General features: G+C 43.3%; 1 protein-coding gene across 2 annotated transcripts in view; it reads left to right on the top strand.

Annotated features, from left to right (window-relative positions):
* The first annotated feature begins 15,063 nt into the window (after window positions 1-15,063).
* LOC126473869 (collagen alpha-1(XXII) chain-like) overlaps window positions 15,064-15,722 on the top strand; it is a 31,964-nt gene continuing 31,305 nt past the window's right edge. The window contains exon 1 of one of the 2 annotated variants that reach the window (XM_050101200.1): window positions 15,064-15,236. In XM_050101200.1, coding sequence (XP_049957157.1) covers window positions 15,107-15,236 — 130 coding nt within the window. In that variant the 5' untranslated portion in view covers window positions 15,064-15,106. The remainder of the gene's footprint in view (window positions 15,237-15,722) is intronic. The other variant, XM_050101199.1, reaches the window with a different exon arrangement.

Below are 15,722 nucleotides of genomic sequence, written 5' to 3'. Positions count from 1 at the left end.
CCGCGAGTTGCCGCGCTTTCGGGGTTTGGCAGCATGTAATTGCGCTCGACTCGCGATGATAGTTTCTGACATGGTGTCGCGGACGGGAAGCATTAGCTGGCGCACATCAAGAGCCCGTTTCGCCTGGTGACCGTGTCGAGAAGAAGGCGCGCCAACATCCAGCTTCTGCAACAGCGACGGCCGACAATGAGTGACTGTCGCCACCTCCTCGATCGACGGCTTCAAACCTTCAATCAACCAACAAGGAAGACTAAAAGCACGTAAAGTTTCAGAACTGTATGGCAGACCACAGCTTTTCAAATTGTTCCATTTGCCTCGCAAAATTACAGCAACTTAGCATGAACCTTTGTTGCTCATTGTCCCAATTACATTGCCAAGCAGGGTCCCTTCCTTTTCCGAAATGAACCCGAGTGTCGTTGAAATTCAAACGCCTGCATTAAAATAATATAATTAGATTTCACTGCTTTAATTTCAAAGTTCAGTAGCTGGCTACAATATTTAGGTTACACGAGCACAAATTTAGAGTGCGAGTTTTGTTAGCATATTTTAGCTTACCTGTGACTGCAGCTCAGCTTGGTACGTACTAAATTTTACTATTGTTAATAGTTCAGAATCATTTAATTCCAGTTCAAAGTTAAATCTCTTGTTTCTAAATTGCGTAGAGTCAAGTTGCTGTTGAAATGATTGTTGAGGTAGTCCAAGACTAACCGTATTTTACTGGATTTCGATGTGCTTCAGAAAGAAAGCTCACTATTAACTTCAGTCACTAAATTAACTTTCGATTTTCCGGTTTTATTAATTCTTTTGCTAAATTAAGTCAGAGTGTAGCGAAATTTATTACTTCTGACAAACTTTCAGTTTTCACACTACACGTGTCAACCTTCAGTTGCCACGCTTCTAGTGTTAATTATATGTGTAATAACCTTTCTTTTTCAGTTGCTATAGTAATTGTCCTTAGGACTGGCGACCGTGATTTCCCCCAAATCTCAAATATCTAATTACCGCTAGTTAATTGTTAACGTAACGGCCGCACATTTACTTTCTTTATTAACTTTACCCTTTTTCAAAATTAATTTCCACCAGTTTCATTAGCACATTTCCTTTCATTTAGATGTAACCCTTTCCTCCCTCTTTACCGACTGGTTAACTTCGGTGACGATTGCTTTTCCAAAACTCCCATTAGGTACACGCGGTTTCATTTTTCACTGTCATTAAGGTCGGTAAGTGAGGGGGAGGTTACACGTGGCGACCGTGACAGGATTCGAACCTGCAATCTTCGGATTTGAGGTTGTTCTGGACACGAATTTTGCATTGTGCAAATCTCGTAACAAAGTACTGGTTACGAAATGGTCGTTACGTCAGCGAGAATAAATAGTGTGAGGAATCCTAATTATATTTGAGTTTTGGCATTTATATTGAAAATTATTAAAATGAGTGAAGGCAACAATTACCAAAATTTGGTAGACTTGGATACGGAACAATCGGTCGAACAGTGGGAAACGCGCACGGCGGTTCCCATTGTTCAGGGGCAGGCGGCTAGCATGAAAGACGCGACCGCCGAAACGCAACAAAGAGCAGAAATGGAATTCCAAACTTTAGAAAATGTTTCGGAATCGGAAGCGAAAATCAAATCTGTACCCCTTGATGATGAATACGGGGGAACATGTATAGAGGAACCAGCTACGGAAGTAAAACCGGTAGTCTCCGGGAATTTAACTGATTTATTGAATGTTTTGATTAATGAAATCAAGAGTCAATCGGCAGAAATTATAGCTCTGTCTGCCAAGCAAGAAGCTCAGTCTGAAGAAATTGAACGAAAGCTAGACAATCAGAACAAAGCTATTAATGTTGTTAACAACAATGTTGGAGTTGTTAATACAAAAGTTGATAAAATCAAAGAAGATATTGTTGTAATTAATACCGAAATCGGTAATCTTAAACAGGAAATGATAGGCGTTCAGGCGGAAATTGCGAGCATAAATACTCGTTTTGATTCCGAAATTAGCAGAATCGAGAAAAGTGTAGGAGACGCAGTTGCTCCGATCATCGAGAATAAGGTGACGGAACAAATTCAAATAGTGAGAAAAGAGGATCAACAGAAGGTGGAAACTTTAAAGGCTTTAGTATCCGAAGTAGATACCAAAGTGACGAAGCAGGCTAACATCTGCGAAGAGAAAAAGAGGGAAGTGGAAACGCTTGCGACAACCACTTGCCAAGTGATTATGAGGGTGTCGGAATTAGAAAGGAAACTTGACGAAAAACAGAGCTATGTGCCAATCTGTGCACATAGTTCGGAGTTGTTGACGAAAGAGGAGCGGTTCGACCCCTTGAAAAAAGGCGGTATACACCCGACGGATTTCATTAAAAATTGTGAAAGAGTTTTACCCAGATCATGGACTAATGAGAGAAAAATTAATGCGGTTATTGATGTGTTGGCTGGTGATGCCAAGCGTTGGGGCTTAAACCTCAACATTACGAACCTGACTTTTGACGAGTTTAAAAATTTGTTTCTGGCTGAATACTGGTCAGAGCAAAAACAGCAAAGTGTCTGGCGCGAATTTGTTGTATCGAGGCCTTTCGATGCGAATTCGCGTGGCTCGATGAAGGAGTTTTGTGAGGGCTGGATCCGCAAGTTGGAATATTTGCGTGATCGCCGCACGGAATCCGAAATAGTCTGGGAACTCTACAAAAAGCTTCCAGATGATACAAAACGCTATGTAGGAAGCAATTACAGGACAATCAATGATTTACTGGAAAGAGTTGAGGACGAGGACAATTGGCGCGATAATCGCGACAGTGGTGGAGGCCGTGGTAACAACAACAGGAATCACAACAACGATAACTATGGGAATAATGCATACCGCAATCTTGGCAGCAATAACAAAAATGGTTCGGACCGTAATAACAATCGGTACAATGCAAATAATAACAGGAATGACGGAAACCAGTATCACACTAACGTGATACGGGCTTCACAGAATAGTAATAACGCCAGAGGGTGTGATCAGCTGCCTCAGCAGCATCCGGGGAGCGTATCTGCTGGGACGAGACAGGGAAACCATTAGCCGCGCCGGTGAGGGGCCGAGCGGGCGTGGAGAAATTTTGGCGGCCCAATAACAGGAGAAAACCCAGGTGTCGTCGTTATGAAAATTCCGTGTGGAATAATCAACGGCGGGAGAGTGTGCCAGTGTTAGGAGAAAGGAGTGCGCCCACAAGTAGTAGATCAGCTGTAGACACGGCAGTAGGAAGTACATTCACTGTCAGTGAGAACAATTTAAGTAGTGTTCCGGAAATCGATTATAAAGTGGCAGCTGTAATACCCACAGCGGAACTGGAGATTGAGTTTAAGAATGATTCGCAATTGTTGAGAGAAGATCAGATGTCGGATAACACGTCCGTCATTGAGCGAGGGGATGCAGAGAGGGATGAGGTCTGGTTACGGCAGTTCGGTCGCTTATACGACGAACTAAGAGATTATAGGGGCCTGTACGGGAGAAGTGTTTATAGGGAGCGCGGGCAGGATTTGCCGCGTCTCGTCCCACAGGAGGATAGTAGTTGTGAAGTGATAGAAAGTTCTGGCCCTAACCGGCAGACTTTACTAGAAATAGTTGATGTTAATGGGGAGCACGAGCAAGATGCGTCGTGTTTCGTCCCGCAGGAATTGAATGTTGAAGTAGTAACGGAAAGTTCTGGCCCTAACCGGCAGACTTTACCGAAAGTTGTAGTGGTAGAAGTAGCCGACCCATCCGACGCAAACCTCCAGTTTAAATATTGCGAGAGTATTAAGGAGAAAGATTACGAAAATTTTAGTGATAGCCGGACACGATTGGTAGAAAAGCACATAGATTACAGCGTGTACGAGGTTAGAGCTGACGTTATACGGTCAGACGGTAGCAGTGTGGGTTGCGCAGATCCAGAGGAAGTAATTTCAGATGCGACTGGGCACATTCCTCCAGGTAGATTGGCAGATGAGATCAATCTGACCAAAGAGGAATCAACGAAGGTGACAATTAGTGAATCGATAGCAAAGCAACACTCACTAGTTGACGAGTTACAGGAAAAGGTTTCGGTATTGGAGGCGAAGCTACAGACTAAGCCTCAGGACAGACGTGTTGAAATTAAAACTGTATGTGAACAGAGGCTGAAAAAGCCGCCAGATAAACCGGATTTGGGATCAAAGCCGGATGGTTTTTTCTGGAATGACCTGGATATAGACGAGGATTTACTGTGGGAAAATAAAGAAACAGTCGAGGACAAGTGTAGACAGATAGTAGTGTCTGTTAATATGCACGACCTACAACTAAACGTGTTGATTGACACCGGTGCAGAATTGAGTGCTGTATCTGGGAAAATATTTGAGTTACTGAAGGACAGACCTGGCATCGTAGTTATGCCAGTAACAGGAGTGAAAATTATCGGTGCTACTGGGAAGGCCAGTAAACCGGTCACAAAACAGATTTTTGTCAACTTCGAGATGTGTGGGGCACGATTTGAACAAGAGTTTGTCATCGTGCCAGACTTAACTGCGGAAGTAATTATCGGGTTAGATTGGCTATTAAAGTACCGTGCAGTGATTAATTGCGAAAGCAAAACTTTGACATGTACGTCCCAAGATAAAACAATAGTAGTTAGTTTTGACGAGGCATGAGACGGTGTGCATAGGCAATACCAGCCTATACACATTGTTAACTGGCCGGATGGTATTGATGTAGGTATGAATTTGAACTGCCGTAAAGTGAGGAATCTCGGCATTGACAAAAGTGTAGAAAGTTTAGTGGAAGAGATAATCAAATTCCCTCCACGGATTAACATTAGTATTGGTGTGAAAAAAAGATCGTTTGCGAGAAGTAATGAAGTTAAAAGCCGATGCTCGCATACGTCGTCATGACGCTAAAGCGCGTTTTGCTAAGTTTGCGATCGGAGACTTAGTACTTGTAAAAGCTCATGAGAAATCGACAATGAAATCTCTAAATTTAAGTTTGTTTATAATGGACCATATAAAGTCATTGGTATACCTCACACAAATGCTTATTGCTTAGAGTATCCAAGCTCTGGAAAGCTATTAGACCTGAAATTGTACCAACCTAGGATCGATTAATACCACACAATGGGTAATTTATAAAGTATGTAAAATAGAGTGTAAGATTTAACGATTTGCTAGACTGCCATGCTTTTGACTGACCAAGGTCATTAAAGAAGTTGTAGTTAATAAGTAATTAATTTTGATTAATCAATTTAATTTCAATCAATTTAATCATGATCTAATCAACTGAAAAATCCAAGCTGCTAGTTTAAGTTTTCAGCTGAGTCACAGTAGATTAAGGAATGTAAATATGATTTTGTAACTAGCTGTAAGATTTCATGAATATGTGTTTTACTAGTCATTGCCGATGTACTTAGACGCTGTTTTAAGTTTCAGGCTTGTACATGTGTGATGATGGACAGTGTTGAGTTATCCACTGTGATAGTGTTTATGGACTCCTTGAGATTACTCGGGAGTGAGTTTTTCCGAAAGAATTCAGTGGAACGGACGTTCTGGAAACGCCGTCACAAGGGCGAGTGAGATCAAGCGTGCCGCACACGCGGGCGCAACAATACTGGCGAGGCGAGCCGCTGTCGGCTCTTGTGCCGCTGTTGGCTCTTGGGCCGCTGTCGGCATTCTTTGTACTTGCGAGTACGGAAGGCGGAATTGTTTTTCTTCCTGGACAGCTGAAAGAATTCTACTGTCAATATTTATGTTTTTTTTCGATCTGATGTGTGTTATTTTCTTGTTTAGCGTTTAATGGACTCCCATGACGAGAATATTAATTATGAAGGGGTTATGTAAAAATGTGTATTCTATGTAATTAATTATTAATTTGCGTATTTTGATCTACCTGTTTTTATGACCATGTACTCTGATTAATTTTGTAAATAGTATTCCATTTCTTGATACTGTTGGGAATTTTGACAATTTTAGAATGGCTAAACCATTTTCTATGTTTTCTATGAATTTTAATATGTTGTCAACCTGTTTTATTTTGTGCAAGATGACAGAGTGGAATAAGATTAGGAGTGTCTCCACTCAATTATTATGGTCTAAAAATTGATTTATGCTTAATTAGACGAATGCTAAATTTTGTTGATGTTTTGAGCATATGCATTTCCGCTGTTTCTTTTTTGGGACATTTTCTGAGTCTGTTTACGTTACACGAACATCCTCAGACAATGTGGGGCACGTGTAACGCCGGAAATGCATATCCTCCTATTTCCATCTATTGTACTATTATTTTTTCCTTGTTTTGTTACCGCAAGATATGACATTTGTCTCTTTATATATTGTAATTGCTTTACTGTTTGGATATATATATATTTATGCACTTATGTCGATGTATAATTGGTTTGTTTCGTAAATATTATTTGTATTTTTACGCTGGGTCTTGCCTAGGGAAAACTGCTATCGAACGATTACGTCGATAGGTCGTGTGAAGAATCAAAGTTTGTAGGATCTTTGGTAGTGTTAACTCTGCCGCGTGAAGCGCGGGCAGAACAGTGAGAGTCTGGCGGGAGTAGCGAGTGGAGCAGGTGTTGTGTGACGCTCCCGCGAGTTGCCGCGCTTTCGGGGTTTGGCAGCATGTAATTGCGCTCGACTCGCGATGATAGTTTCTGACATGGTGTCGCGGACGGGAAGCATTAGCTGGCGCACATCAAGAGCCCGTTTCGCCTGGTGACCGTGTCGAGAAGAAGGCGCGCCAACATCCAGCTTCTGCAACAGCGACGGCCGACAATGAGTGACTGTCGCCACCTCCTCGATCGACGGCTTCAAACCTTCAATCAACCAACAAGGAAGACTAAAAGCACGTAAAGTTTCAGAACTGTATGGCAGACCACAGCTTTTCAAATTGTTCCATTTGCCTCGCAAAAGTACAGCAACTTAGCATGAACCTTTGTTGCTCATTGTCCCAATTACATTGCCAAGCAGGGTCCCTTCCTTTTCCGAAATGAACCCGAGTGTCGTTGAAATTCAAACGCCTGCATTAAAATAATATAATTAGATTTCACTGCTTTAATTTCAAAGTTCAGTAGCTGGCTACAATATTTAGGTTACACGAGCACAAATTTAGAGTGCGAGTTTTGTTAGCATATTTTAGCTTACCTGTGACTGCAGCTCAGCTTGGTACGTACTAAATTTTACTATTGTTAATAGTTCAGAATCATTTAATTCCAGTTCAAAGTTAAATCTCTTGTTTCTAAATTGCGTAGAGTCAAGTTGCTGTTGAAATGATTGTTGAGGTAGTCCAAGACTAACCGTATTTTACTGGATTTCGATGTGCTTCAGAAAGAAAGCTCACTATTAACTTCAGTCACTAAATTAACTTTCGATTTTCCGGTTTTATTAATTCTTTTGCTAAATTAAGTCAGAGTGTAGCGAAATTTATTACTTCTGACAAACTTTCAGTTTTCACACTACACGTGTCAACCTTCAGTTGCCACGCTTCTAGTGTTAATTATATGTGTAATAACCTTTCTTTTTCAGTTGCTATAGTAATTGTCCTTAGGACTGGCGACCGTGATTTCCCCCAAATCTCAAATATCTAATTACCGCTAGTTAATTGTTAACGTAACGGCCGCACATTTACTTTCTTTATTAACTTTACCCTTTTTCAAAATTAATTTCCACCAGTTTCATTAGCACATTTCCTTTCATTTAGATGTAACCCTTTCCTCCCTCTTTACCGACTGGTTAACTTCGGTGACGATTGCTTTTCCAAAACTCCCATTAGGTACACGCGGTTTCATTTTTCACTGTCATTAAGGTCGGTAAGTGAGGGGGAGGTTACACACGTAATACCCATCGCACTCCATTGATCGGAGACTAGTAGCGGTCAGACTAGAGTGTTTCCGTCCCATGTGTGGGCTGCACTTAAAACCTCACAAAAGCTGAGTCTGGAATGGAGACGAGACCGGAAAGCATTGACTGCTGATGAAAAGCGTCGCATTCTGTACTGCGATTAATCGCAGTTCTGGACTATTCTGGATGACTATCGTTGGTGAATATGGCGGCGACCTGGGGAGAAGTGCCATTCTTACAAAGTTTTGGAGACGCGTAGCAGTGATTGTCCTGGCGTCATGGTGTGCGGAGCCATTGGGTACGACTCTGTGTCACGGCTAGTAGTGGTCGAGGGAATTCTGACAGCAAGACATTAAGTTACGAGCATCCCGAGTTCTCATGTGCTACCTCTCTTACGACAGCATCCTGGTGCCATTTTTTAACAGCACAATGCTCGTCCACACATAACGCGTGTGTGTATACGGTGAACTTGTCTGCTTGATATTGAGGTACTCCCACGACCCCAGCATGTGTGAACGTGTGTGGGACCACCTTGACGTCAACTGCGTCCAGTATCAGTATCCCAGATATCAAACACCGTTTACCATAGTTGTGGACCAGCTTGCCGCAGCAGAGGTAACGACGGTTTCAGGACACCCTTCCCAACCGAATCGGTGTATACATTCAGGCCAGACGGGGAGGGACATCATAATGGTAAGTTAACTGCCAAGTTATTAGTAAATTTAGCTCGATTTTGTAACCACTGAAATAATTTTACTACTCCAGAATGAGATTTTCACTCTGCAGCGGAGTGTGCGCTGATATGAAACTTCCTGGCAGATTAAAACTGTGTGCCCGACCGAGACTCGAACTCGGGACCTTTGCCTTTCGCAGGCAAGTGCTCTACCAACTGAGCTCTGAGTTCTGCAAGTTTCGCAGGAGAGCTTCTGTAAAGTTTGGAAGGTAGGAGACGAGGTACTGGCAGAAGTAAAGCTGTGAGTACCGGGCGTGAGTCGTGCTTCGGTAGCTCAGTTGGTAGAGCACTTGCCCGCGAAAGGCAAAGGTCCCGAGTTCGAGTCTCGGTCGGGCACACAGTTTTAATCTGCCAGGAAGTTTCAATTTTACTACTCTCTCAATCCGCGAAGTTTCATTTTCTCCTCTCCTGCTGGGTGCTTCACTTTTTTTGTCAGGCAATGTGTATAGCCACCTCAGCTTGTATGTCTCTCTAAGCCGCACCAATTCTTGTTATCAGTTATTTTGTAAGTGGCATCAAATTTTAACACTAGGCCATTTTATTATTGGCCAATTACTTGAGCGTTCATTTCATAAAGCTTATTAACCTACAGAGGTACTACACTGAGATAACGAAAGTCATGGGATAGCGGTATGCACATATACAGATGGCGGTAGTATCGCGTACAGAAGATATAAAAGGTCAGTGCATTGGCGGAACTCTCATTTGTCGTCAGGTGTTTCATGCGAAAAGCTTTCAGACGTGATTATGGCCGCACCATAGGAATTAACATTCTCTGAACGCGGAATGTTAGTTGGAGCTAGACGCATGGGACATTCCATTTCGGAAATGTTTAGGTGATTCAGTATTCCGAGACCCACAGTGTCAAGAGAGAGCTGAGAATACCAAGTTTCAGGCATCACCTCTCACCACGGACAACGCAGTGGCCGACGGCCTTCACTTAACAACCTAGAGCAGTGGCATTTGCGTAGAGTTGCCACTGCCAACAGACGAGCAACACTGCATGCAATAACTGCAGAAATCAGTGTGGAATGAACGACGAACGTATCCATTAGGACAGTGCGGCGCAATTTAGCGTTAATGGTCTACAGCGGCACACGAACGACATGAGTGCCTTTGCTAGCAGCACGACATCGCCTGCGGTGCCTTTCCTGGGCTCGTGACCACATCGGTTGGACGCTAGTCGACTGAAGAACCTGGCCTGGTGAGATGAGTCCCGGTTTCAGTTGGTAAGAGCTGATGGTAGGGTTCGAGTTTAGTGCAGACCGCACAAAGCTAAGGTCCCAGGTTGTCAACAAGACACTGTGCAAACTGGTGTTAGCACCATTGTGGTGTAAGCTGTGCTTCCATGGAATGCACTGGGTCCTCTAGTCCAACTGGATTGAACATTGACTCGAAATGGTTATGTTGGTCTACTTGTAGACCATTTGCAACCATTCATGGACTTCTGTTCCCAAAGAACGATGGAACTGTTTGCAGTTGATTTGAAGAACATTCTGGACAATTCGAGCAAATGATTTGGCCACCCATATCGACATGAATCCCGTCGAACATTTATGGGAGATAACATGAAGTCAGTTCGTGCACAAAACTCTGCACCGGCAACATTTTCGCATTTATGCTTCGCTATAGAGGCAGCATAGCTCAATATTGGTACAAGGGACTTGCAACGACTTGAGTCCATGCCACGTCGAACTCCTGTACTACGCCTGCCAAAAGGAGGTCCGACTCGGTATTAGAAGCTATCCCATGACTTCTGTCACCTCAGTGTGTATCGATATGTGAGGATGAAGATTAGGCATAGGTCATTACAACTTTGCTTCATAATACGTGTTAATCACTCTACAAGTGTTTTCTAGCTGTATCATTGATCCTGTGTTAATTGAAATGGGTTTCACGTCGAAAACAGACATGATACAAGGATGCGATTTTTTCCAGCCACTGCTGCAACTGTCTGCTACCAAACGCTGTTTAGGTCTTGTTCGTAGCTGTAGATATATGTGCACAGCAATGCTTCAGTTTTCGTTGCATAGTTTCAAGAATCATAGTCTACGTTTCACAATATTGGTCGTGCTATCGAATTTGAAGCAATGAATTCATTTCGCAAGTATGAAGCGTTTGCACCCTGCACACAGTTGGTGGGAGGTCCCAGCGAGACAGTTGGCAGCTAATCCCAAGCCCATGGAACCAGCTCTACTTTTAGAGTACACCTGCAAAAAACTTGACACGTCTTTACAAGTTTCCACAGCCTTCGTCTCACTCCAGCTGGCTCCGTGGACAGCTTAACGGGCAACATGAAGCAGCGACTGACAACCGGCCAAATGGGCGTAACGTTACAGGAAGAGAACAGAAGCCTTTCAGGTGTGATTTCACAAAAAGATACTGAGCGTGGGTTAGTTTAAGTTATTTTAAGTAGTACGTATGCCTAGGGACCGATGACCTCAGCAGTTTGGTCCCATAGGAGCTTACCACAAAAGGTCAACAGGGAGAGGATTGAGGACATGTGGTTACAGTCCAAAAATAGCTCCCATGCTACTGCAGGGAGTCGTAGAAAGCGAAAATTGCTCCTGTAGCGGAACACGGACACTGAAATATGAAGAACAAAACAGTGAAGGACGTGACTGTAAGTGCTACTCTGACATGAAGAAATTGGTATAGAAATCAAATCATGATGGGACGCATCAAACCAGTTGGAAGATTGACGTTAAGAAAAAGATAAGGCTTGGAAAGTCTTTGTCAGTAAGGATTTCCCACATCTTTTTTCTTGGAGCTGTAACGGTCTAGTTCTAGTTCTAGTTTGTAATCCCAGTCAACAATGTGTGTGTGTTTCAATTCGTATTCTCAATGCTTCTCGATTATCTGTTGCATGCTGAGTGCTGCACTGACACAGGAACGACATTTATGGAAACCATTTTGATATTCGTTCAAGATGACCTGGGAAAATTTTCAGTATTTTGTTGTAATTATTATGGCATAGTTCCTAAATCACTTATTGAAATGTGAATGCATTTGTTTATTCAAACTTGCATTTTTGGAGTGGTTTGGTAACTTTTTATATCGTTTTCTATCTCGTGCTAATCTTTTCATCTCTGTGGAAATTTTGCACACAAAACTGCCTACAGTTTGTTTCGTATATTCTAATCTTCGTGTACCGTTTTATTTTCCCCCTCTACTGTTCCACTTAGCGCCAGCTTAAAAAAATGGCTCTGAGCACTATGGGACTTAACATCTGTGGTCATCAGTCCCCTAGAACTTAGAACTACTTAAACCTAACTAACCTAAGGACATCACACACATCCATGCCCGAGGCAGGATTCGAACCTGCGACCGTAGCGGTCACGCGGTTCCAGACTGAAGCGCCTAGAACCGCCCGGCCACAACGGCCGGCTAGCGCCAGCTTAGCTATTATGGATGCCGCAGCAGATGCCCCACTAACTACTCCTTCTTCCGTAAGCCCTGTCATCACCAATTTTTTTAGTAGTGCTTGATTCTGCATTTTATCTGCCTGCTTAATTTTTAACGTTCTTTGATAGCACCACATCTCATAAGCTTCAAGTTTCTTCTTCTCCATATTACCAATGGTCCACGTCCACTTCCATTCTATGCTGTGCTCAAGGCGAACACTTTTAGGTACTCCTCCCTCATTTCCATGCCCCTGAATCAATCCTCGTGTGATGTTTCTCTGGCTTCAGCCAGTTGTGTAACAGCATTCGTATATGCTAGGTAGGAGAATTCTCTCACTTCTCCCACAGCAGTGTAAATCAGTTGTCAGTACTAAAGTTATGCAAGCCGTTATTCTTCTTTCTGTCACTGATCACCGTCGTCTTCGCTTCGTTTATCCTAAAGTCATGTCGTATGCCAAGTATGGTGTTCATTCCTTTCCACAGATCTTCTACTTCTTCTTTACATTCGCTTAGAAAGATGCGTCACCTGCGATCACCAGCATTGGAATTATTGTTTCTCTTCTGAAATTTCCTTCCACTTCCTTGGTTCTTCAGCGTTAAAATTGTACAACAATGGTGACAAGTAGTGTACCTACCTTTATCATTAATCTCATTTTTTGCATTAATTTCTTGTCTCTCCCGCTTGGGTTTTGTAGGTGTTGAAGGCATGTTTATACATTGCTGATTGTAATGATGTTCGGAAGAGAAGAAAAATAAATCAAAGACTTTCTGTATGAAGTTCAGCATGGTTTAGCGAAGGGGAATCGTACAAGTGAAGAAGTTCCGACATCGCTCTTAGAAATGGAAGGGTGCTAAAGTAAAATAACGATATCTTGCTAGCATTTGTGGACCCAAATAAAGAATTACGGATCTTCATTTATAACTACGCATACATACACACTCTGGAAACCACTGTGAAGTGCACGGAAGAAGTCACCTAACATCGTACCACATGTTAAGGTTTATTCCCGATCTAATCTAATATATACTGAGGTGACAGAAGTCAGGGGATAGCGATATGCACATATACATAGCGATAATATCGCGTACACAAAGTACGAAAGGGCAGTGCGTTGGCGGGGCTATCATTTGTACTCAGGCTACGCGAATTAACGTGAATTAACAGACTTGGAGCTAGACACATGGGACGTTCCATTTTGGAAATCATTAGGGGATTTAATATTCCGAGATCCACAGTGTCAAGAGAGTGCTGAGAATACCAAATTTCAGGCATTACCTCTCACCAGCACAGATAACGCAGTGGCCGTCAGCCTTCACTTAACGACCGAGAGCAACGGCGTTTGCGTAGAGTTGACAGTGCTAATAGACAAGCAACACTGCGTGAAATAACCGCAGAAATCAATGTGGTACGTAGGACAATCCGTTAGGACAATACGGCGAAATTTGGCGTTAAAGAGCTATGGCAGCAGGCGACCGATGCTAGTGCGTTTGCTAACAGCACGACATCGCCAGCAGCGTTCCTCCTGGGCTCGTGATCATGTCGGTTGGACACTAGACGACTGGAAAACGTGGCCTGGTCAAATAAATCCCGGTTTAAGTTGGTAAGAGCTGCTGGTAGGGCTCGTAAGTGGCACAGACACAGCGAAACCATGGACCCAAGTTGTCAACAAGGCACTGTGCAAGCTGGTAGTGGCTTCATAACGCTGTGGGCTGTCTTTACATGGAATGGACTGGGTCCTCTGCAAGGCAGTGGTGGCCTCATAATGGTGTCGGCTGTGTTTACGTGGAATGGACTGAGTCGTCTGGTCCGACTGAACCGCTCATTGATTGGAAACTTATGTTGGTTATTTGGAGGCCATTTGCAGCCATTCACGGACTTGATGTTCCCAAACAAGAGTGAAGTTTTTATAGATGATTATTCGGCTTGTCATCAGACCACAGTTGTTCGAAATTTGTTTGAAGAACGTTCTGGACAATTCGAGCGAATGATTTGCCTAACCACATAGCCCGACGTGAATCCCATCGAACATTTATGGGACATAATCGAGAGGTCAGTTCGTGCACAAAATCCTGCACCGGCAACACTTTCGCAATTGACGGCTATGGAGGCAGCATGGCTCAATATTCCTGCAAGAGGTATCTAACGACATGTTGAGTCCATGCCTTCGAGTTGCTGCGCTACGCCGGACAAAAGGAGTTCCCACACGATTTTAAGATGTATGAAGATAGTATATATGAAGATAGTAACTGTTCTCGAAAGAACAGATACCATTGATGACGGTGCAGCTTCTCTAGAATAAATAATAATTAATTGAAACCCTCAGCTGCCGACAGGTGTTGTTGATATACCTATATCCATTAGGAACATTACGTATGTAGATTGTGGACAGTTGGGAATGTGGGTCTCACGGGAAGCGTGCAAGGGATAAGTCCCTGTAGTCGCGCTATTCATCTGTGTCCTCGGTGGCTCAGTTGGATGCCGGCACGGTAGCTCAGCGTGTTCGGTCAGAGGGCTGCGTGCTCTCTGTAATAAAAAAAACTGAGTCAAGGAATCAACGATCAATTTTAACGGATGTTATGTGACGTCCTCCCTGGCCAAACGCAACGAACTATATCGAAGATGGGTAGAGCGTCTGCCATGTAAGCAGGAGATCACGGGTTCGAGTCCTGGTCAGTGCACACATGTTCAGCTGTCCCCATCGTGGTACACAACAACACATGTCGGCAGATGAGGGTTTCAATTAATTATCATTTATTGATATTAAGATGTATTCCATGAATTTTGTCACCTTAGTGTATATTGATGCAAATTTTTTAAAATCATATCCATGACCTTCTTCCGTGACAGTATCCTTTCAATTAAGGAAACTCTGACACCTGATATTTGCATTGCTATTTTACTTTCGACGATGCATGGAGAAATAAGATATTGGCAATCCTTAAAGGAGATACGAATAATGTGTACAACTGCAACGCCAAACTTTTAAGTAGAGACGAATAGATCAGACGGAGCAGTGTCTATCAGGGTGTTATCTGCGGCCAGCTGTGACGTCACGGATCGCGCTGTCTTCACTGGTGAGTCACCGGCAGAGCTCTGCGCTCTGCTGGCCAGGCACGAAGAGAGCCAGATGAGGCGCCATGCATTCGGCGACCAGACCGTTCTGCACCCTAGCGGTGCTGATGTTGATCTCGGTGTCTGTGCTGGAGGGTGCAACTTCTACTCCGCAACCAGGAACGACCACCGAGGGACTGGACATCTACAACGAAGGTATGATCTCATTGTTCCCACCACGAATCGCACGTAGTCACTAATAGTGAGACATAAGAACATCACAGAGGTAAGGAGCTGGAAGTGAAAGTCTTAAATAACATTGTTTGAATAGACTCTACATCTACACTGTACGTGGAAGAAAGCACTTTTGACGGTACCGTAGCAGGTGTGTGAAAACAGCAATGGGACTGACAACGTTGCGAGCGGTCTGGTGAAGCTGTGTTGTTCTACTCGTGTAGACTGGTGAGCTTATCCCTTCCAGATGTTCAGTCCGAGTTTCATCTCCGTACGGCCATCAAGTGATATTTGAGAGCGCCATCTGAAAAGTTGTGATTTTGTTGCGTGTTACGAAAATGAGATAGTGGAGTTTAGAGCAACGTTATTCCTTCAAGTTTTTTTGTTAAACTTGGAGAATCCGCGAGTGTGACCTCTCAAAAGTTGAAACAGGTCTATGGGGTACATTGCTTATCCAGAGCACGAGTT

The sequence above is a fragment of the Schistocerca serialis genome, chromosome 4 (assembly GCF_023864345.2).
Source record: "Schistocerca serialis cubense isolate TAMUIC-IGC-003099 chromosome 4, iqSchSeri2.2, whole genome shotgun sequence".
NCBI classification, from domain to species: Eukaryota; Metazoa; Arthropoda; class Insecta; order Orthoptera; family Acrididae; genus Schistocerca; species Schistocerca serialis.
Note: the sequence above shows the minus strand (reverse complement) of the source record. Positions and strands in the feature narration are given on the sequence as shown.